At 44.5% G+C, this 22,485-nt stretch overlaps 1 protein-coding gene across 1 annotated transcript in view; it reads right to left on the bottom strand.

The window, feature by feature from the left end:
- The window catches only part of LOC124622109 (sorbitol dehydrogenase-like), a 120,195-nt gene extending 97,922 nt beyond the window's left edge, over nt 1-22,273 (bottom strand). Inside the window, exon 1 of the mRNA XM_047147717.1 lies at nt 22,175-22,273. Within this exon, the coding sequence (XP_047003673.1) occupies nt 22,175-22,228 (54 nt within the window). The 5' untranslated portion in view covers nt 22,229-22,273. The remainder of the gene's footprint in view (nt 1-22,174) is intronic.
- Between the last annotated feature and the right edge of the window lie 212 nt (nt 22,274-22,485).

Genomic DNA, 22,485 nt, shown 5'->3' with positions numbered 1-22,485 from the left:
TGATGATAATTGGGTTGAGGGGCGCTCAACTGCATGGTTATCAGCGTCCGTACAAATGCTATCCAAAACCGCCGGTGAGGCAGCTGTGGTGCAAAACGGGCCTTAGAAGACAGGGGTGAACGACGACTGCGCAGACGCGTGCGGGCGAACAGACGAGCAGCTGACCGCCTAGATGAACCAGTGGGCTACCAACACTGTCTCTTGAACGACCGTTCAGCGGTCGTTGCTGCTCATGAGCTTCTGCAGCAGGAGCCTGTTTCGTGCACCCATACTGACTGCTGTTCTTCGGCGACGAAAGCTAAAATTTCCACGCCAATATCGCAGCTGTACGTCCACTGAGAGTCGACACTTGGCCTTTTCAGATGAATCACGTATTATACTCCACCGGACAGATGGCCGTTGGCTTGTATGGCGTGAAACGTCTGAAAGCAAACACCTTGCAACAACTGTCAGAAGAGTCCAGGCAGCAGGAGGTAGGGTTGTGGTATAGGGAATGTTTTCGTAGCATTTCGTCTGTGATCTCGTCATTCTGGAAGCCACAACGGATCAACACAAATATGCATCTATCCTTGGGGAACATGTCCACCCCTACGTGCAGCTTGTTCTTTTTTAATGCGATGGCATCTGCCAGCAGGGCAATGCAACGAGTGGCACAGATAACAGTGTATGTGCGTGGTTGGAAGAGCACCAGGATGAGTTAACCACACTTCACTGGTGAACATCCCGGATTTACACCCAACTGAGAATCTGTGGGACCACCTCGTTCAGGCTTTTCACGCCGTGGATTCTTAACCGAGAAACGTTGCTCAGTTGGACATAACACTGGACTATGATGATATTTGGTCTGTGGGCCGCTCGACTTCATAGTTATCAACGCCTGTATAAATGCCCAATCTTCCTACTGTCCAGTCTCGTCACTTTCCCGAATTATTATGAAATGATGATGGCAACACAATTACCCAGTCCCAGGGCGGAGAAAATCCCTGACTCGACTGGGAATCGAACCCGGGACCCCTTGATCCAGAGGCTGCAGCGCTAGCCACTAGGCCACGAGCTGCGGACACGACACATCGGCGAGGCTCCACATATCTGTCGGTACCTTGCAGAATATCACTGACTCTCTTCCTGCTCATCTCACAGCGGTCCTCGCTGCAAAATGTGATTATTGAGGCGTTTGGTAGGTGGTCACATTAACGTATCTGTATCGCACTGACGTGACTGGACAGCGTTTTGCCGCATTAGCCACTTAACTCCATTAGGTTGGGGATAGGGCTCTCTGTGTAGAGTCTCAGAATAATGCATGTTGGTCTATATTGTATTACTTGTATATATTTAATGTGTTACCTTATAATACACTACTGGCCACTAAAATTGCTACACCACGAAGATGACGTACTGTTGTTGATGTTGTGGTCTTCAGTCCCTGAGACTGGTTTGATGCAGTTCTCCATGGTACTCTATCCTGTGCAAGCTTCTTCATCTCCCAGTACTTACTGCAACCTACATCCTTCTGAATCTGTATTCGTCTCTTGGTCTCCCTCACGATTTTTACCCTCCACGCTGCCCTCCAATGCTAAATTTGCGATCCCTTGATGCCTCAGAACATGTCCTACCAACCGGTCCCTTCTTCTTGTCTAGTTGTGCCACAAACTCCTCTTCTCCCCAATTCTATTCAATACCTCCTCATTAGTTATGTGATCTACTCATCTAATCTTCAGCATTCTTCTGTAACACCACATTTCGAAAGCTTCTATTCTCTTCTTGTCCAAACTATTTATCGTCCATGTTTCACTTCCATACATGGCTACACTCCATACAAATACTGTCAGAAACGACTTCCTGACACTTAAATCTATACTCGATGTTAACAAATTTCTCTTCTTCAGAAACGCTTTCCTTGCCATTGCCAGTCTACATTTTATTTTGCTCCCCAAATAGCAAAACTCCTTTACTACTTTAAGTGTCTCACTTCCTAATCTAATTCCCTCAGCATCACCCGACTTAATTCGACTACATTCCTTTATCCTCGTTTTTCTTTAGTTGATGTTCATCTTATATCCTCCTTTCAAAACACTATCCATTCCGTTCAACTGCTCTTCCAAGTCCTTTGCTGTCGCTGACAGAATTACAGTGTCGTCGGCGAACCTCAAAGTTTTTATTTCTTCTCCATGGATTTTAATACCTCCTCCGAACTTTTCTTTTGTTTCCTTTACTGCTTGCTCAATATACAGATTGAATAGCATCGGGGAGAGGCTACAACCCTGTCTCACTCCCTTCCCAACCACTGCTTCCCTTTCATGTCCCTCGACTCTTATAAACACCATCTGGTTTCTGTACAAATTGTAAATAGCCTTTCGCTCCCTGTATTTTACCCCTGACGTACTACAGACGCGAAATTTAACCGACAGGAAGAAGATGCTGTGATATGCAAATGATGAGCTTTTCAGTGGATCCACACAAGGTTGGCGCCGATGGCGACACCTACAACGTGCTGACATGAGGAAAGTTTCCAACCGATTTCTCATACACAAACAGCAGTTGACCGGCGTTGCCTGGTGAAACGTTGCTGTGATGCCTCGTGTAAGGAGAAGAAATGTGTACCATCACGTTTACGACTTTGATAAAGGTCGGATTGTAGACTATCGCGATTGCGGTTTATCGTATCGCGACTTTGCTCCTCGCGATGGTCGAGATCCAATGACTGTTAGCATAATATGGAATCGGTGGGTTCAGGACGGTAATACAGAACGCCTTGCTGGATCCCAACGGCCTCGTATCACTAGCAGTCGAGATGACAGGCATCTTATCCGCATGGCTGTAACGGATCGTGCAGCAACGTCTCGATCCATGAGTCAACAGATGGGGACGTTTGCAAGACAACAACCATCTGCACGAACAGTTCGAAGACGTTTGCAGCAGCATGGAATATCAGTTCGGAGACCATGGCTGCGGTTACCCTTGACGCTGTATCACAGACAGGAGCGCCTGTGATGATGTACTCGACGACGAACCTGGGTGCACGAATGACAATACGTCATTTTTTGGGATGAATCCAGGTTCTGTTTACAGCATCATGATGGTCGCATCCGTGTTTGGCGACATCGCGGTGAACGCACATTGGAAGCGTGTATTCGTCATCGCCACACTGGCGTATCACCTGGCGTGATGGTATGGGGTGCCATTGGTTACACGTCTCGATCACCTCTTGTTCGCATTGACGGCACTTTGAACAGTGGACGTTACGTTTCAGATGTGTTACGATCAGTGGCTCTTCCCTTCATTCGATCCCTGCGAAACCCTACATTTCAGCAGGATAATACACCACCGCATGTTGTAGGTCCTGTACGGGCCTTTCTGGATACAGAAAATGTTCGACTGTTGCCCTGGCCAACACATTCTCCAGATCTGTCACCAATTGAAAACGTCTGGTCAATGGTGGCCGAGCAACTGGGTCGTGAAAATACGCCAGTCACTACTCTTGATTAACTGTGGTATCGTGTTGAAGCTGCATGGGCAGCTGTACCTGTACACGCCATCCAAGGCTCTGTCTGAGTCAATGCCCAGGCATAGCAAGGTCGTTATTACGGCCAGAGGTGGTTGTTGTGGGTACTGATTTCACAGGACCTATGCACCTAAATTGCGTGCAAATGTAATCACACGCCTGTTCTAGTATAATATACACTCCTGGAAATGGAAAAAAGAACACATTGACACCGGTGTGTCAGACCCACCATACTTGCTCCGGACACTGCGAGAGGGCTGTACAAGCAATGATCACACGCACGGCACAGCGGACACACCAGGAACCGCGGTGTTGGCCGTCGAATGGCGCTAGCTGCGCAGCATTTGTGCACCGCCGCCGTCAGTGTCAGCCAGTTTGCCGTGGCATACGGAGCTCCATCGCAGTCTTTAACACTGGTAGCATGCCGCGACAGCGTGGACGTGAACCGTATGTGCAGTTGACGGACTTTGAGCGAGGGCTTATAGTGGGCATGCGGGAGGCCGGGTGGACGTACCGCCGAATTGCTCAACACGTGGGGCGTGAGGTCTCCACAGTACATCGATGTTGTCGTCAGTGGTCGGCGGAAGGTGCACGTGCCCGTCGACCTGGGACCGGACCGCAGCGATGCACGGATGCACGCCAAGACCGTAGGATCCTACGCAGTGCCGTAGTGGACCGCACCGCCACTTCCCAGCAAATTAGGGACACTGTTGCTCCTGGGGTATCGGCGAGGACCATTCGCAGCCGTCTCCATGAAGCTGGGCTACGGTCCCGCACACCGTTAGGCCGTCTTCCGCTCACGCCCCAACATCGTGCAGCCCGCCTCCAGTGGTGTCGCGACAGGCGTGAATGGAGGGACGAATGGAGACGTGTCGTCTTCAGCGATGAGAGTCGCTTCTGTCTTGGTGCCAATGATGGTCGTATGCGTGTTTGGCGCCGTGCAGGTGAGCGCCACAATCAGGACTGCATACGACCGAGGCACACAGGGCCAACACCCGGCATCATGGTGTGGGGAGCGATCTCCTACACTGGCCGTACACCACTGGTGATCGTCGAGGGGACACTGAATAGTGCACGGTACATCTAAACCGTCATCGAACCCATCGTTCTACCATTCCTAGACCGGCAAGGGAACTTGCTGTTCCAACAGGACAATGCACGTCCGCATGTATCCCGTGCCACCCAACGTGCTCTAGAAGGTGTAAGTCAACTACCCTGGCCAGCAAGATCTCCGGATCTGTCCCCCATTGAGCATGTTTGGGACTGGATGAAGCGTCGTCTCACGCAGTCTGCACGTTCAGCACGAACGCTGGTCCAACTGAGGCGCCAGGTGGAAATGGCATGGCAAGCCGTTCCACAGGACTACATCCAGCATCTCTACGATCGTCTCCATGGGAGAATAGTAGCCTGCATTGCTGCGAAAGGTGGATATACACTGTAGTAGTGCCGACATTGTGCATGCTCTGTTGCCTGTGTCTATGTGCCTGTGGTTCTGTCAGTGTGATCATGTGATGTATCTGACCCCAGGAATGTGTCAAAGTTTCCCCTTCCTGGGACAATGAATTCATGGTGTTCTTATTTCAATTTCCAGGAGTGTATTTGTCCAATGAATACCCGTTTATCATCTGCATTTCCTCTTGGTGTAGCAATTTTAATGGCCAGTAGTGTATGAAGTTTCAAAATATGTAAGCGGTAAGCTTCCCTTATAGTGACCATTTTAACCGCTCCCGTACATATTCAGCAATCCATCATGTTGTATACAACGAAGACTACTTCGTAACAATGTTAGCTAGTTTCTGTCCTTTCGATTTGTGTATGGAGCTATGGAAAAATTACTCAAATCTCTCTTACAACAAGCGTCATGTACTATCATGGTCGGGTACAATCAACGACAAGTTTTTTTTTCGGACTTTGACCGCCTTATAAACCTGTTGTTATTGAGTTGCACATTTATTTCCAAATCACCTTTGCGGCTACTCTCTGTACTGACATAGTTTCCTAATTCGCACTCAGAAGTGATTATTTAAGAGATTTTCTGACGTAGGTACCAAAGTTGCCATCATATTGGGAATGACGTTTTCAGTGTTATTACTTTCGTCATCTTTTTTATCTGTAATAGTAAAATATAGTCGTCGTGCCCATGAAGATGGTCAGAGTTACAGTGAAGTCATTTCTTTGTTGACTGAAGAGCCCAACAAAGTCTTGTTAACTCAGTACAATAAACATAAATGGTTTCTTAAAAGCTCGGCTTTATTCCGTAAAAGTGTTACGGGAAGTATTTTTAATACGTCAGACAGCAAACGTAGATAGCCTGTTTGTCACAAATTAGCCATGAATTCTACCAATACGAATAGATAACAGTTTTGATTTAAGCAGTGGACCTTTTGCGTTAATTGCGTATTATTTGCCTTACAATGTGAAATTCGCTTCAGCATTCTGCTAGTATTTTTGCGTTTCAGCATCTCTGACGATATATTCAAAGATGTCACCTTCTGTCTACAGAAGGTCTCAGGTTATTTTTGGTTATCGGGATGCTCCTTCGTGTCTTTGCCCCCACGTTGTTTTCGTGTCACGGCCTTAAGTTAAACTTTTTTCTTGTTGTTCCTCTCCCGATATCCATTTGCGTGCTACTGTTTTATCATGACCTGACTGTTTGACAGTGTATGTGCTTGCTATTAGCTTATTAATTTTTATCTCCAATATTACGACCCATCTCGCTGAAAATTTTCCTCTACTAGTAAACTGCTGTTTTCTTCTTGACTTAAGACTTGCTGTGTTCATATACTAACTTTGATAATCACTTTCACTGTTTATTGACGAAACCCGCTGGTTGCATGCTGTGATTTGATGTGTGTGAACCTGACTTAACTGGGTGACGTAATTCTTCTTGAAAACCTAATTTCCGGCTTGCCGTTATGTCAGTCCACTTGCTGTAGATGTTGTTGTTGTTGTTGTGGTCTTCAGTCCTGAGACTGGTTTGATGCAGCTCTCCATGCTAGTCTACCCTCTGCAAGCTTCTTCATCTCCCAGTACCTACTGCAACCTACATCCTTCTGAATCTGCTTGGTGTATTCATCTCTTGGTCTCCCTCTACGATTTTTACCCTCCACGCTGCCCTCCAATACTAAATTGGTGATCCCTTGACGCCTCAGAACATCTCCTACTAACCGATCCCTTCTTCTAGTCAAGTTTTGCCACAAATTTCTCTTTTCCCCAATCCTTTTCAACACCTCCTCATTAGTTATGTGATCTACCCATCTAATCTTCAGCATTCTTCTGTACTGAAGAATGATGAAGATTAGATGGATAGATCACATAACTAATGAGGAGGTATTGAATAGAATTGGGGAGAAGAGGAGTTTGTGCACAACTTGACTAGAAGAAGGGATCGGTTGGTAGGACATGTTCTGAGGTATCAAGGGGTCACCAATTTAGTATTGGAGGGCAGCGTGGAGGGTAAAAATCGTAGAGGGAGGTCAAGAGATGAATACACTAAGCAGATTCAGATGGACGTAGGTTGCAGTAGGTACTGGGAGATGAAGAAACTTGCACAGGATAGAGTAGCATGGAGAGCTGCATCAAATCAGTCTCAGGAGTGAAGACCACAACAACAACATTGTTCACGATTCCAACGGCCCTGCCGCAGTGGTAATACCAGTTCCCGACATATCACCGAGGTTAAGTGCTGTCGGGCTTGACTAGCACTTGGACGGGTCTGCGGAGTGCTGTTGACAAGCGGGCTGCACCCAGCCTTTGTAACGCTAATTGACGATCTACTTGACTGAGTAGTAGCGGCACCGGTCACTAAAACTGACAATGGCCGGGAGAGCTGTGTGCTGACCACATACCCTCCATATGCGCATTCAGTGACGCCTAAGGGCTGAGGCTGACACGGCGACCGATCGGTATCGTTGGGCCTTCAAGGCATGTTCGGACAGCATTTCTTTCTTTGTGTGTGTTTTTTTTTTTTTTCACGATAGTCGACATTGTCCTGACGTCAAGACGTTGTTATCCTCCAAAGCTGACACAGGCGCGACTGGTTCTTTTCTTTTTTTCTTTTTTCGAATCGAAGTATTCATGGCACATTCTCGACGTGAAAATCTCAGTGGTTACACTACATGGGAGGAGCGTACCGTACGTCAGGGGCCCAGATTTGACAGCCATCAAATCTAAATACCGTTTCTGTATTTACAGCCCGGCCGGAGTGGCCGAGCGGTTCTAGGCGCTACAGTCTGGAACCGCGCAACCGCTACGGTCGCAGGTTCGAATCCTGCCTCGGGAATGGATGTGTGTGACCTACTTTGGTTAGTTAGGTTTAAGTAGTTCCTGGGGACTGATGACCTCAGAAGTTAAGTCCCATAGTGCTCAGAGCCATTTGAACCATTTTTGAATTTGTATTTACAGTCACCGAATACCCAGAGACAAATGCAACAGAGGAAGGAGAATGTGCACTGACCTCCCCTACTTTGTCTTGGTGCGTGGCCAAATACTATGATTCCGACAATAGCCACGTAAATAATGACGCGCTGATACTGGTATGACACGCGCAATTGTGTCAGCTGCAATATGACGCCGCAGATAAGAAAGCGATGATGCTGATTTCAGGATTTCCGGAATGACATCAAGGTCGGGGTCAAGACTGGTTCTTGTGCCCAGTGCTACACCGCTCATTAATCCCGACAGACTGACAAAAATACTGTTCACTTATTTTGGTAAACCACAAATGAGTAACACATGATGCAAAAGAACTGTAAGGGACGTAAATGGACTCCGAATTTCCCCACAGGATATCGAGGAAAGACTGCCATTCAGAAAGAATCTGGAAGATTTCAAAGGTTTCCATGAAAGACTCTAGAAACAGATGAAGCTCTTGAACTGAAGAAAGAACAGAGAATGGGAAATGATGAGAGAAATATGGAAGGAAAGAAAGCAGGAAGAAAGGAAATAAACTTAGTAATACGACACATTTATTATTACCGAGAGCAAGATTTTATTCAGGATTCCAATACACCATATTATTTCCCACTCTTTTAGCTACAAGATCATATTGTTCTACACAATCTCCGTTGAATGCAACGGACTTACGCCACCTTGCTGGTATGACATGCGCAATTGTCTCAGCTGCAATACGAATAATCGACTTTGGAACCAACGTGTTGCTGCATCAATAACCTCCCCATCATCCACGTACTGCTTCTCATGGAGTGCATCCTTCATTGGGACAAACAGATGGAAGACGGAAGGTGCGGCATCCGGGCTGTGTGGTGGCTGAGGAAGACCAGTCCAGTGAAGTTTTGTGATTTCCACTCTGGTGCGCAGACTTGTGTAAAGCATTGCGTTGTTACGGAGAAGGAGAAGTTCGTTTGCATTTTTCCGACGACGAAAACCATACAGGAGTCACAGCTGTGTGCGACAGACCGGAGATCGGACAGGTTTGCGCGACCTCGCTGCAATGATGACAGATGCCTCGCCTAAAGCCGTCGGCACACGGACCGTGCATCCGAACGTTGAGCGTTGAGCGTGCCGAGTTTCTGACGTCATGGCGTGGAATAGCACGCTCGGGAGTCTTTCCGAACGTGCAGAGCAACATCTGGCATGTCAGGTATTCTGAGCGTGCGTCTGAGCGTTGACCAATGAGATGGCACAACGCCACCTACGTCACAAGCACGCCGTCTCCCTTCAGTACAGAGTTGTGAGGCGCCATATTGGCATTCATTTCAAGCCTATATGTATATATGACGTTTCTGAGCACCAGCAAATTGAGAATCACTGGAAAACCCGTTGTTAACTGTTTGATTCGTTTCAATAAAATTGAGAAACATCATATTCGTGAAAAAAGAATTATTGTAAATTGCGTATTATGAGAGTAGGCTATTTGAAGGCAGCGACACACTGAAGATCCACCCAAAACGTATTGTTCTTGGTGCAATTTGTTATAATTAAATTTCAATTAGTAACATATCTACGATTAAGGTTTTCAGCAAGGACTAACATAATATGATTAGATTCCCATGGTGTGATGGTGGTTTAGCGTAATGAGTAGCGTCACTGTCTTTTATAGAGATGTTGGTGAAGGCAGTGGTTCCCGTATTGGCACTACCAGGGTTTTTTCCTAACATTAGCGTTTTTATTAGGTTCTGATACTTTATTATTAGTTTAATATAAATATGTACTATAATATTTGATGTTATGTAAATATAAGTTCACCTTTTTTTTTTTGAGGGGTGACTTTGTTCGATTGGCTTAATCTACAGGACAGCGTTCGCGACTCGTATAAAGATATTTTGCTCCGTTTTCTTTTCAGTTCGACTTAATGCCCAACTGGATTAGAGTCGTCGTTGCTTCCAGACGTGGTAGTTATGGGTATTAAATGTCGTACGCCGTACAACGCAAATCAGCTACAGATTTGATCAAGTGTTCTTCCTGCTATCGGCGTGCATGCGACGGCATGTGTACATAATATGTCCCACAACGCCTCGCATAAAAACAGAATTTTCCGGCGCTCATATCTCGGGTTCTATTGGTGCTAAAACAGGTGGTATGGATAGCCCTTCGGCTAGGCACCATTTGTATACCCAACAGAAGGACTATCTTAGCTTCAAAGGTCAAACTGTGAATATTACACACTTCCTCCCGCTTAGACAAATGGAGCAAAGAAGCTGATTCTTCTTGCATTTGATGTGATATAGTGTGGATCTGACGGGACTTACGAAGCACCATTATTCATGAGCGGTCCCTCGGAAAACGCCACAAACGTGTGTTTTCTCTATATTCTCCGTCACCGCCGGGCCAAAACTCAGCTGAGGATTCTATCAAGGGTACGCACAGCAAATGGCTGAAATCTTTTAAAAAAATCCTTATCTCTTATCGATAAACACCACAAATGGTTGTTGTTTGGGTACCTAAACCCAGCCGGGCATGCACAGCACAGAAGTTTTACGATGTGTTACTAAGATCCTGGTCTCGAACATCCTTGAAAATTTTCTCATATCTTTACCCGTTTCCCAGATACAGTTGTTCAAAGTTACTGTTCACGTGCACGTAGAAAACGCACGTAAAATCCGGTGTGAGGCGAAAACGTAGTTTATAAAGTGACGCAGCGCGGAAAAATATGCTGTAAAGTGTCTTCGTAATCGTCTGGGAGCTCTATGCTCTAGTACTAAAGCATATGCAAAATTATTTTGCGACCGAGCGAGGTGGCGCAGTGGTTAGACACTGGACTCGCATTCGGGAGGACGACGGTTCAATCCCACTTCCGGCCATTCTGATTTAGGTTTTCCGTGATTTCCCTAAATCACTAGAGGCAAATGCTGGGATGGTTCCTTTGAAAGGGCACGGCCGACTTCCTTCCCCATCCTTCCCTAATCCGATGAGACCGATGACCTCGCTGTCTGGTCTCCTCCCCCAAAAACAACCCAACCTCCCTGTAGTACCATGGAAGTTACGGTGGAAAATTATTTTGCACGTAAAATCCGGTCTGAGGTGTAGAATTAGTTTTATTCCAGTTTCACATAAGTAAACCATCTAAATTCTTCTGGCCAATAAATTTCTTTTCATATGAGTTACATGCCCTGCAGTAGCAAGGGAAAGGAGGGAACTAGCGGAAGAGTGCCCCTATGGAGCGCTAAAAATGAGAATATGATATTATTTATCTAAAGGACTGTGAGTAGAAAGTGGGGTATCAGCTGCCTCGTTTCATGTTCCTTAGTACCATTAAAAATTTTCCCAAAAATTTTGCCATGTAAACATATTCACCCTTTTTTATGCTGAGAGAAAAGAAGACAGTGGTAGCGGCAAAGAGATGGAAAAGTAATAAATACTGGAAGACAGTAGACAGTACGAAGGAGGCAATGGCAGTGTGAGAGGAAGAGAAGGACACAGTGGTATTGAAACATAGTTGGCTGGGGGGGGGGGGGGGGGGGGGAGGCAGGGGAGAATAAAAAGAGAGAAGTGGAAGTGGATGAGTGCCAGTGATAATGAGAGACAGAGTATATTACAGTGACAACGAGGAAGAGAGAGATAGTGACAGTGACAAGAGATACAAGCACCAGGAAGGAAGGAATGAGGTATTAGCAGTAAGAGAGAGCAAGAAGGAGACAGTGACAGTGAGTAGACATAGTAGCAGGACAGGACGAAGGGGACTGTGGCTATGACATAGGAGACAGTACCAGCTAGACTCGAAGAGACAGTAACAGTCAGTGGGGCTGAATGACTGAGTGAGAAAGGGCAACTGGGAGTGGATTGATGTGAGCGACTTACAGCGGTGGGCTAGTCAGGAGTGAGTGAATTACAGTTATGGGAGCTTTTGAGAGTTGAAGTGAGTTGCATGTTAAAAACAGCGCGAATATGTTCACACGCCAAAATTTGGGGGGAAATTTTTAAATGCGCTGAGGAAGGTAGAATGAGGCAGCTGGTATCCCACATTACAGTCAGAGTCTTTACATACACAATAACATATTCGTATTTTTTGCGCTCCAATATAAGCATTTTGCCACCGATACTGTATAAGCACAGTAAGTAAAGTTTCCTTCTTGATGTTGCAATCTTAATGGTCCACAGTGTCGTAATAACAATAATAATAATAATAATAATAGTGACAGTAAAGAGCTCAAAAGTAATAATGAGTAAGTGTACAAAACGTAATGACTTACCAATTTCTGAGAAGGGGGATTTCAGGTCATCTGCCTCGTATTTGGAATGTGTGAAACATCTAATATCCATGAGCTCTAATGGAGTAAAGTGTGCCTCCAAATACTTGGACAGAAACCGTTGTTTTTATGAGAGATTTTTAATCTCTGCTATTATTCATTTATCTGCTATTGTGATGTAGGTCATGTTCCTGCTACCGAGCAGCATTTAGAGAAGTCGGCGATATGACGGAATCAGACAAATGGGCTTTGCTCGAACGGGCTATTCAGGTAATGGTGTTACGACCGAGGAGATATAATCGTGCATAAGTTGATCAGACGGTAAAGTTAACAGAGTGCGAAGATCACTGCGCTTGTCTTCAGGTAGTCAGCATAAGGAAAACAGATGGTGAAAGGTGATGACGACAGTCACAAATATATAGTACACCAATATGGCTACACTGCAAACTGCACTTAAGTGGCTGGCAGAGGGTTCATCGAACCACCTTCGCAATAATTCTGTTATTCCAGTCTCGAACAGTGTACGGAAAAAAACGAACACCTGTATCTTTCCGTGCGAATTCTCGTTTGCTTACAGTATTATTATGATCGTTTCTCCCCATGTAGGTCGTCGTCATCAAAATATTTTCGCGTTCGGAGGAGGAAGTTGGTGATTAAATTTCGTGAGAAGTTGCCGTCGCAGTGAAAACCGCCATTCTTTTAATGACGTCCTCCCAAATCCTTTATCATGTCAGTGAGACTCTCTCCCCTATTTATCGAAAACACAAAACGTGCTGCCGTTCTAGGAACTTGCTCGATGTACTCAATTAATCCTCTCTGGTAAGGATCCCACACCGCGCGACAGTACTCCAAAATGGGACGGACAGGGGTAGTGTAGGCAGTCCTTTAGAAGATCTGTTACATTTTCTAAATCTCCTGCCAATAAAACGCGGTCTTTGGTTTGCCTCCCCCATAACATTTTCTGTGTGTTCTTTCCAATGTACATTGTTCATCATTGTAAGTCCTAGCTATTTAGCTGAATTTACGGTCTATGGATTTAATTCATTTATCGTGTAACCGAAGTTTAACGAATTCCTTTTAGCGCTTGTGTGGATGACCTCACACTTTCCTTTATTTATGGTCATTTGCCAATTTTCACCACACAGATATCTATTGTTTTGATCTTCTGATGACTTTACTAGTCCGTAAGCGACAGCATCATCTGCAAACACCCTAAGATGGCCTCTCTGATCGTCTCTCAAATCGTTTATACAGATAAGGAACAACAGAAGGCCTATAACACTACCTTGGGGAACGCTAGAAATCACTTCTGTTTTACTCAATGGCATTCCGTCAGTTACTATGAACTGTGACCTTTCTGACAGGAAATCAGGAATCCACCGGCATAAATAAGACAATCTTCTATAAGCACGCAGTTTTAATACAAGCCGCCTATGAGGTACTGTGTCAAATCCTTCTGGAAATCTAGAAACACTGAATCAATTTGAATTCCCATGTCGATAGCACTCAGCAATTCATTTGAGTAAAGAGCTACTCGTGTTTCACAAAAACGATGTTTCCCAAATCCCAGTTGACTATGTGTCATTGACTATGTGTCAGTAGACCGTTCTCCTCGAGGTAATTCATACTTTTCGAACACAATATATCTTCCGAAAACCTGCTGCATATCGACGTTAATGATATGGTCTGTAAATGTAGTGGATTACTCCTATTGCCTTGCTTGAATATTAGTGTGACTCGTACAACTTTCGAGTCTTTGGATATGGATCTTCGTCGAGTGAACGATTGTGTATGATTATTAAGTACGAAGCTATTGCATCAACACATTCTGAAACGGACCAACTATAGTACAGTCTGCACCGGAAGACTTCTTTTTATAAGTGATTTAAGTTTCCTCACTACTCCGAGAATATTTACTTCTAAGTTACTCATGTTGGTAGCTGTTGATTCGAATTCTGGAATAGTTACTTCGTCTTCTTTGGCGAAGGAATTTCGAAAGGCTGTGTTTAATAACTCAGCTTTTGCAGCACTGTCATCGATGGTATATCCATTGCTATCGGCCAGAGAATGCACAGATTGTGTCTTGCCACTAGCACACTTTACATACGACCAGAACTCCTGTGCATTTTCTGCCAGGTTTCAAGGCAAAGATCCGTTTTGGAAACAAGTGTAAAGCATCTCGCACTGAAGTCCGCGCAAAATTTCGAGCATCTGTAAAACAATATTGCATGTTTTTCTTTTATTTAAATTTGTCATGCTTTTTTCGTTGTTTCTGCAACAATGTTCTGTGTTATTTTGTGTACCATGGGGGATCTGCTCCGTCGTTTGTTAATTTATTTGGTATAAATCTCTCAAGTGCTGTCGATTCTATGTCTCTGAATTCAAACCATTTATGGTCTACATTTGCATTGTTAATTTGGAAGAAGTGGAGATTATCTCTCAGGAAGCCCTCAAGCGAAATTTTATCTAGTTTTTGAGTAGACATACTTTTCGTTTATTTTTGGTGGATTTTAGAGTTACAGTACTCAGTCTCTGTACGACAGCCATGTGTCCACTTGTAAGCTGGCGTTCGTCACCAGCTTCAAGTTCGGTGAGCTGTCCTTAGGAAGATGTTGCAGCATGACGTTACTGTAATGAGCAATTTTTAGATTTTTCTGGGACATGAAGACATGCTGTGCAGGTTGTAGCTGTTTTCAGCCCAGATAGGGTTTTTACACTCTTCATCGACAGAGAGGAGTTCGTGTTAGTCTCCCTTGGGAGCCCGAAATTTACGATTGATGAGCCTAGAATGACCAACGACACCCTCTTGGTTACATAAATTTTTCCAGGAGTATTAGCCGTGCAAGTCGTGCCTGGACAGTTTAACCATTGCCCACGAAAAGCAAGGCCGCGGGTTCGAATCTACTGTAACGCCCACAGTAAGGAGGTTTGTGTATACTGGGAATCACAATTCTCTCGAATAGGATCAGGGGGTGTCTTAGCTAGACACTCGCAAGACGGATCACCAGAAAGAGTGGGTGTCACATATGTGAGAGGACAACTTAGGGATTTAATCCAGCATCCTAGCGCAAACCCTTCTCATCAGGAACTCCTCTTTTCCTACCAAACACTGGAAGTATAAATTTCTTCCACCGTTAGGATTAGAACCGACTACCCCTAGTAGCTTTCCCCAATGAACCATGGACCTTGCCGTTGGTGGGGAGGTTTGCGTGCCTCAGCGATACAGATAGCCGTACCATAGGTGCAACCACAACGGAGGGGTATCTGTTGAGAGGCCAGACAAACGTGTGGTTCCTGAAGAGGGGCAGCAGCCTTTTCAGTAGTTGCAGGGGCAACAGTCTGGATGATTGGCTGATCTGGCCTTGTAACACTAACCAAAACAGCCTTGCTGTGCTGGTACTGCGAACGGTTGAAAGAAAGGGGAAACTACAGCCGTAATTTTTCCCGAGGGCATGCAGCTTTACTGTATGGTTAATGATGATGGCGTCCTCTTGGGTAAAATATTCCGGAGGTAAAATAGTTCCCCATTCGGATCTCCGGGCGGGCACTACTCAAGAGGACGTCGTTATCAGGAGAAAGAAAACTGGCGTTCTACGGATCGGAGCGTGGAATGTCAGATCCCTTAATCGGGCAGGTAGGTTAGAAAATTTAAAAAGGGAAATGGATAGATTAAAGTTAGATATAGTGGGAATTAGTGAAGTTCGGTGGCAGGAGGAACAAGACTTTTGGATAGGCGAATACAGGGTTATAAATACAAAGTCAAATAGGAATAAAAAAAATAGGAATGCTGGTAAGCTACTACAAACAGCATAGTGAACGCATTATTGTGGCCAAGATAGACACGAAGCCCACGCCTACTACAGTAGTACAAGTTTATACGCCAACTAGCTCTGCAGATGATGAAGAAATTGAAGAAATGTATGACGAAATAAAAGAAATTATTCAGATCGTGAAGGGGGACGAAAATTTAATAGTCATGGGTGACTGGAATTCGGTAATAGGAAAAGGGAGAGAAGGAAATGTAGTAGGTGAATATGGATTGGGGGTAAGAAATGAAAGAGGAAGCCGCCTGGTAGAATTTTGCACAGAGCACAACTTAATCATAGCTAACACTTGGTTCAAGAATCATAAAAGAAGGTTGTACACATGGAAGAAGCCTGGAGATACTAACAGGTTTCAGATAGATTATATAATGGTAAGACAGAGATTTAGGAACCAGGTTTTAAATTGTAAGACATTCCCAGGGGCAGATGTGGACTCTGACCACAATCTATTGGTTATAAATTGTAGTTTTAAACTGAAGAAACTGCAAAAAGGTGAGAATTTAAGGAGATGGGATCTGGATAAACTGACTAAACCAGAGGTTGTACAGAGTTTCAGGGAGAGCGTAAGGGAACAAATGGCTGGAATGGGGGAAAGAAATACAGTAGAAGAAGAATGGGGTAGCTTTGAGGGATGAAGTAGTGAAGACAGCAGGGGATCAAGAAGGTAAAAAGACGAGGGCTAGTAGAAATCCTTGGGTAACAGAAGAAATATTGAATTTAATTGATGAAAGGAGAAAATACAAAAACGCAGTAAACGAAGCAGGCAAAAAGGAATACAAACGTCTCAAAAATGAGATCGACAGGAAGTGCAAAATGGCTAAGCAGGCATGGCTAGAGGACAAATGTAAGGATATAGAGGCTTATCTCACTAGAGGTAAGATAGATACTGCCTACAGGAAAATTAGAGAGACCTTTGGAGAAAAGAGAACCACTTGCATGAATATCAAGAGCTCAGACGGAAACCCAGTTTTAAGCAAAGAAGGGAAAGCAGAAAGGTGGAAGGAGTATATAGATGGTCTATACAAGGGCGATGTACTTGAGGACAATATTATGGAAATGGAAGAGGATGTAGATGAAGATGAAATGGGAGATAAGATACTGCGTGAAGAGTTTGACAGAGCACTGAAAGACCTGAGTCGCAATAAAGCTCCAGGAGTAGACAACATTCCATTAGAACTACTGACAGCCTTGGGAGAGCTAGACCTGACAACCCTCTACCATCTGGTGAGCAAGATGTATGAGACAGGCGAAATACCCTCAGACTTCAAGACGAATATAATAATTCCAATCCCAAAGAAAGCAGGTGTTGACAGATATGAAAACTACCGAACTATCAGTATAATAAGTCACGGCTGCAAAATACTGACGCGAATTCTTTACAGACGAATGGAAAAACTGGTAGAAGCCGACCTAGGGGAAGATCAGTTTGGATTCCGCAGAAATGTTGGAACACGTGAGGCAATACTGACCCTACGACTTATCTTAGAAGCTAGATTAAGGAAAGGCAAACCTACGTTTCTAGCATTTGTAGACTTAGAGAAAGCTTTTGACAATGTTGACTGGAATACTCTCTTTCAAATTCTGAAGGTGGCAGGGGTAAAATATAGGGAGCGAAAGGTTGTTTACAATTTGTACAGAAACCAGATGGCAGTTATAAGAGTCGAGGGACATGAAAGGGAAGCTGTGGTTGGAAAGGGAGTAAGGGAGTGAGACAGAATTGTAGCCTCTCCCCGATGCTATTCAATCTCTATATTGAGCAAGCAGTGAATGAAACAAAAGAATTATTCGGAGTAAGTATTAAAATCCATGGAGAAGAAATAAAAACTTTGAGGTTCGCCGATGACATTGTAATTCTGTCAGAGACAGCAAAGGACTTGGAAGAGCAGTTGAATGGAATGGATAGTGTCTTGAAAAGAGGATATAACATGAACATCAACAAAAGAAAAACGAGGATAATGGAATGTAGTCGAATTAAGTCAGGTGATGCTGAGGGTATTGGATTAGGAAATGAGACACTTAAAGTAGTAAAGGAGTTTTGCTACTTGGGGAGCAAAATAACTGATGATGGTCGAAGTAGAGAGGATATAAAATGTAGACTGGCAATGTGCAAGGAAAGCGTTTCTGAAGAAGAGAAATTTGTTAACATCGAGTATAGATTTAAGTGTCAGGAAGTCGTTTCTGAAAGTATTTGTATGGAGTGTAGCCATGTATGGAAGTGAAACATGGACGATAAATAGTTTGGACAAGAAGAGAATAGAAGCTTGTCAACAGTACTCCGCAGACCCGCCCAAGTGCTAGTCAAGCCCGACAGCACTTAACCTCGGTGATATGTCGGGAACTGGTATTACCACTGCGGCAGGGCCGTTGGCATCGTGAACAATGTTGTTGTTGTGGTCTTCACTCCTGAGACTGGTTTGATGCAGCTCTCCATGCTACTCTGTCCTGTGCAAGTTTCTTCATCTCCCAGTACCTACTGCAACCTACGTCCATCTGAATCTGCTTAGTGTATTCATCTCTTGACCTCCCTCTACGATTTTTACCCTCTACGCTGCCCTCCAATACTAAATTGGTGACCCCTTGATACCTCAGAACATGTCCTACCAACCGATCCCTTCTTCTAGTCAAGTTGTGCACAAACTCCTCTTCTCCCCAATTCTATTCAATACCTCCTCATTAGTTATGTGATCTATCCATCTAATCTTCAGCATTCTTCTGTAGCACCACATTTCGAAAGCTTCTATTCTCTTCTTGTCCAAACTATTTGTCGTCCATGTTTCACTTCCATACATGGCTATACTCCATATAAATACTTTCAGAAACGACTTCCTGACACTTAAATCTATACTCGATGTTAACAAATTTCTCTTCTTCAGAAACACTTTCCCTGCCATTGCCAGTCTACATTTTATATCTTCTCTACTTCGACAATCATCAGTTATTTTGCTCCCCAAATAGCAAAACTCCTTTACTACTGTAAGTGTCTCATTTCCTAACCTAATTCCCTCTGCATCACCCGACTTCATTCGGCTGCATTCCATTACCCTCGTTTTGCTTTTGTTGATGTTCATCTTATATCCTTATTTCAAGACACTGTCCATTCCGTTCAACTGCTCTTCCAAGTCCCTTGCTGTCTCTGGAGGAACTACAATGTCATCAGCGAACCTCAAAGTTTTTATTTCTTCTCCATGGTATTTAATACCTACTCCGAATTTTTCTTTTATTTCCTTTACTGCTAGTTCAATACGCAGATCGTGAACAATAGCAGATAGAAAAATCATAGTGCAGCAGATCACTCACCAAGACAATGGTGGACGACAAGTACGAATCAGAAGCCCTGCTGTCAAAACAAACTATCTGCCTATCAGCCTCGGTAGGCGCGAGGTCAGCACAGCAGATTGCCTACCGAAAGGGTCCGAGTTCGAGTTCTGACCGGGTTGGCATTTTTCTCCGCTCGGGATCTGCATGTTGTGTTGTCCTTTGCTTTGTATCGCCGTAACTGACAAGAACATAGTCGCCAATCGTATCATCTTTCCATTACTGCGATGGGTGAATGGGCACGAACAGAAAGCCAATAAATTGAAATAAAAAGAAAACTCCCAGCAAAAGGGTACAGAAATCGCCATTCACACGTTTGGTCACCACGCGTCTCAGTGGACACAGGAATAAGCATGGTCGGAGGAACAGCGTCACTGGTGGTTCGAAGCATGAAAATAAAATTACAGAATGGTGGCATACACTGTCAACTATTAAGATGATGTATCCTGCTTACTAATATGGTTCCGTTCAGGCATGAGTTATTCTCGAGGAAGGTGTGTGTTTGAAGGGAGGGGAGTGGAGGGGGACAGAGGTAGAGGTACGGGAAGAAGGGGGGAGAAGATAGATGGGGGCATTTACATGGGCGAATTGAGGTCCCTGCCACAGTATCTTGCTGGAGTTTCATGCAGAGATCTGCTGTCTGTTGCTTTGCCTAGAGTAAGAAAGTAGAACACCCATACCTTCAACTAGTTTGGACAGAAAGGTTTGAGGTACAGTCTGCACACAGATCATCTTATCTCAGCCGTACTGATCACACTTGGGATGCTGCAGAGCAAGATGTCTCCGCCTTGAATACGGCTCCAACCAGTGATCGTGACGTGAGGGTGCTAACCGAACAATCATAGAGCAATTTGGCTCCCCACCATTTTTGGTGTCTTGTAGAGTCTGTGCCACAGTACGTCGCCATCGTCATCTGGGAGAAAGAGGGTGTTTCAGACTGTTAAGTAAAATTCAATCCATACAGGCCTTGAAGGCCCAATGTTACCAACCGACCACCGTGTCGTCCTCAGCTATTAAGCGTCACAGGATACGGATATGGAGGGGCATGTGGTCAGCACTCCGCTCTCCCGGCCGTTAACAGTTGACGAGACCAGAGCTGCTACCTCTCAATTAAGTAGTTTCTAAATTTGCCCCACAAGGGTTGAGTGCGTGCCACTTAACAAAAACGCTCGGCAGACCAGACCGTCGCACATCCAAGCACTATTAAATAGGCTTTTCTAATTAAAACTCTCTTGAACGAGCATGTCGTTCTCAAGCAGTACATTGCTTCCGAGAGACAATGACCCTGCTCAGCACGACATTCTGAAATGGGGAGATTCATTTCCATACATACTGTCATGGCCAAGTCCAAGCTTCATTCTGATGTAGCCAATATATTTTACGGGCTGCTTCTATGTGATGAGGATATAGAATATTCTAATGGACGCTGTTCGATGAGCATTTTACGGTCGATCACAGTCGTGATAGGTTGTATTCCGCGCTATAGTACGACAGGTCATCAACTTCGTATGATGACTGACATGTCGTTTGCCTACATCATTCTGTTGGTACCCTCTGTTATAGGTAAGTGGCGGCATAAGTAGTGAAGACGCCCATGTCCATGGTAGCGATCCTGTAAGCGAAGTCGCTTACCTCATTTAATTGACGATGATCTCATATGAGCCCAGCTTATCTTGAATGAAGAGTTTACATAAAGTTTCTTATGCTGGACAGCGTGGAAGACTCTTGCCACCTAGAATCGTTGGTACTGGAGGCTGACTCGAGACTGTCGAAGTACCGAGTAACCTCCTTGACGATACGAAGTAGATTATGCGTCGTCATGTGCCCTGCATAACGTTCTAATCTGAGATGGAAAACAACGCAAGAGGAGCAAAGCAGATGTTGAAAGAGAACCAGCTGTGTCAAGGCTGCCATCAGGGCAGTGTTTTCTTGGAACTCTGCCTCAATGGACAACTCATACCTACTAAATAACCTTTGTTCCTGTCTGGCTACGGATACTTCTTTGCAATACACTCTTTTAAATGTTCGTTTTCCTGATTCAGACTCTGAGATGAATCAAATCTCGGATTGTAGAGCATTGACAGGCTTACAGAACTCTACAAAGACTTTAAATTGAACTGAGAACTTCCTGTAGGTCCTCTGAATCTAGCTAAAGATCTTAGACAGTAACCCAGTTGTAACACTCGCTCTACTGATCAGCAAGTGATTCGATTATCTGCTACATCTCATTACAACGCGAATGTATTATATTACCTATAGTACATAAATTTCTTAGACCGGATGCTATTACATAAAAATGAAGAATACATAAGAGAGCAGGATTCATTGGACGGTGATACTTTGGATAAGTGCTTCTGGACTTGTTACAGCACAATGGTTTCAAGTGCTCCAACGTTTCAATCATGATTCAAATGGTTCAAATGGCTCTAAGCACTATGGGACTTAACATCTGAGGTCACCAGTCCCCTAGACTTAGAACTACTTAAACCTAACTAATCTAAGGACAAATCACAAACATTCATGCCCGAGGCAGGATTCGAACCTGCGACCGTAGCAGCAGCGCGGTTCCGGACTGAAGCACCTAGAATCGCTCGGCCACAGTGGCCGGCTCCATCATAATTATAGGTGCCCTTCTTTTGAGAGACGATACGAACATCGTTGGGATGACAATACTGCCATCGTCATACAAATTAAGGCTCATTGAAATAGCAACTAAACCGATTAAGTTTTTGTGGTGGTACGGTCACAAACGCGAGATACTTTAATCCTAAATGACAATATGTTCTTCTGCGCTGGGCCACGAAACTGGAATTACACAAATACTTTGATATGTTATGGCCGTATGACGGAAAGATAACTCAATCGTTTCGTTAATTGATACTCACAAGGCGAAGATCATTCTTGCCGTGGAGAATAGCGCTCAGATTGTGCGACGCCATACTCTTGTTTCCGACGCTGCTACACTGGGCCCGTATCGTCGGCAGAGTCACGCACACAGAATTACGCTGCCCCGAGAATACATATATATGGCAGTGGTTTATCGCTTCTGACAGTCGGGCGCCTTTCGTAACAACTTGCAGCACTCTTGTTGAATATCTTGACTTGAGGGAGAAACTTGACAGTTTCCAAGGTAATGGTGTTTGTCACGGGGACAAGGTGAGAGAGCTGCAGCGGTTTGCTGATCGGGCTAAGAAAC

This window comes from Schistocerca americana, chromosome 7, assembly GCF_021461395.2.
Source record: "Schistocerca americana isolate TAMUIC-IGC-003095 chromosome 7, iqSchAmer2.1, whole genome shotgun sequence".
Lineage (NCBI taxonomy): Eukaryota > Metazoa > Arthropoda > Insecta > Orthoptera > Acrididae > Schistocerca > Schistocerca americana.
Note: the sequence above shows the minus strand (reverse complement) of the source record. Positions and strands in the feature narration are given on the sequence as shown.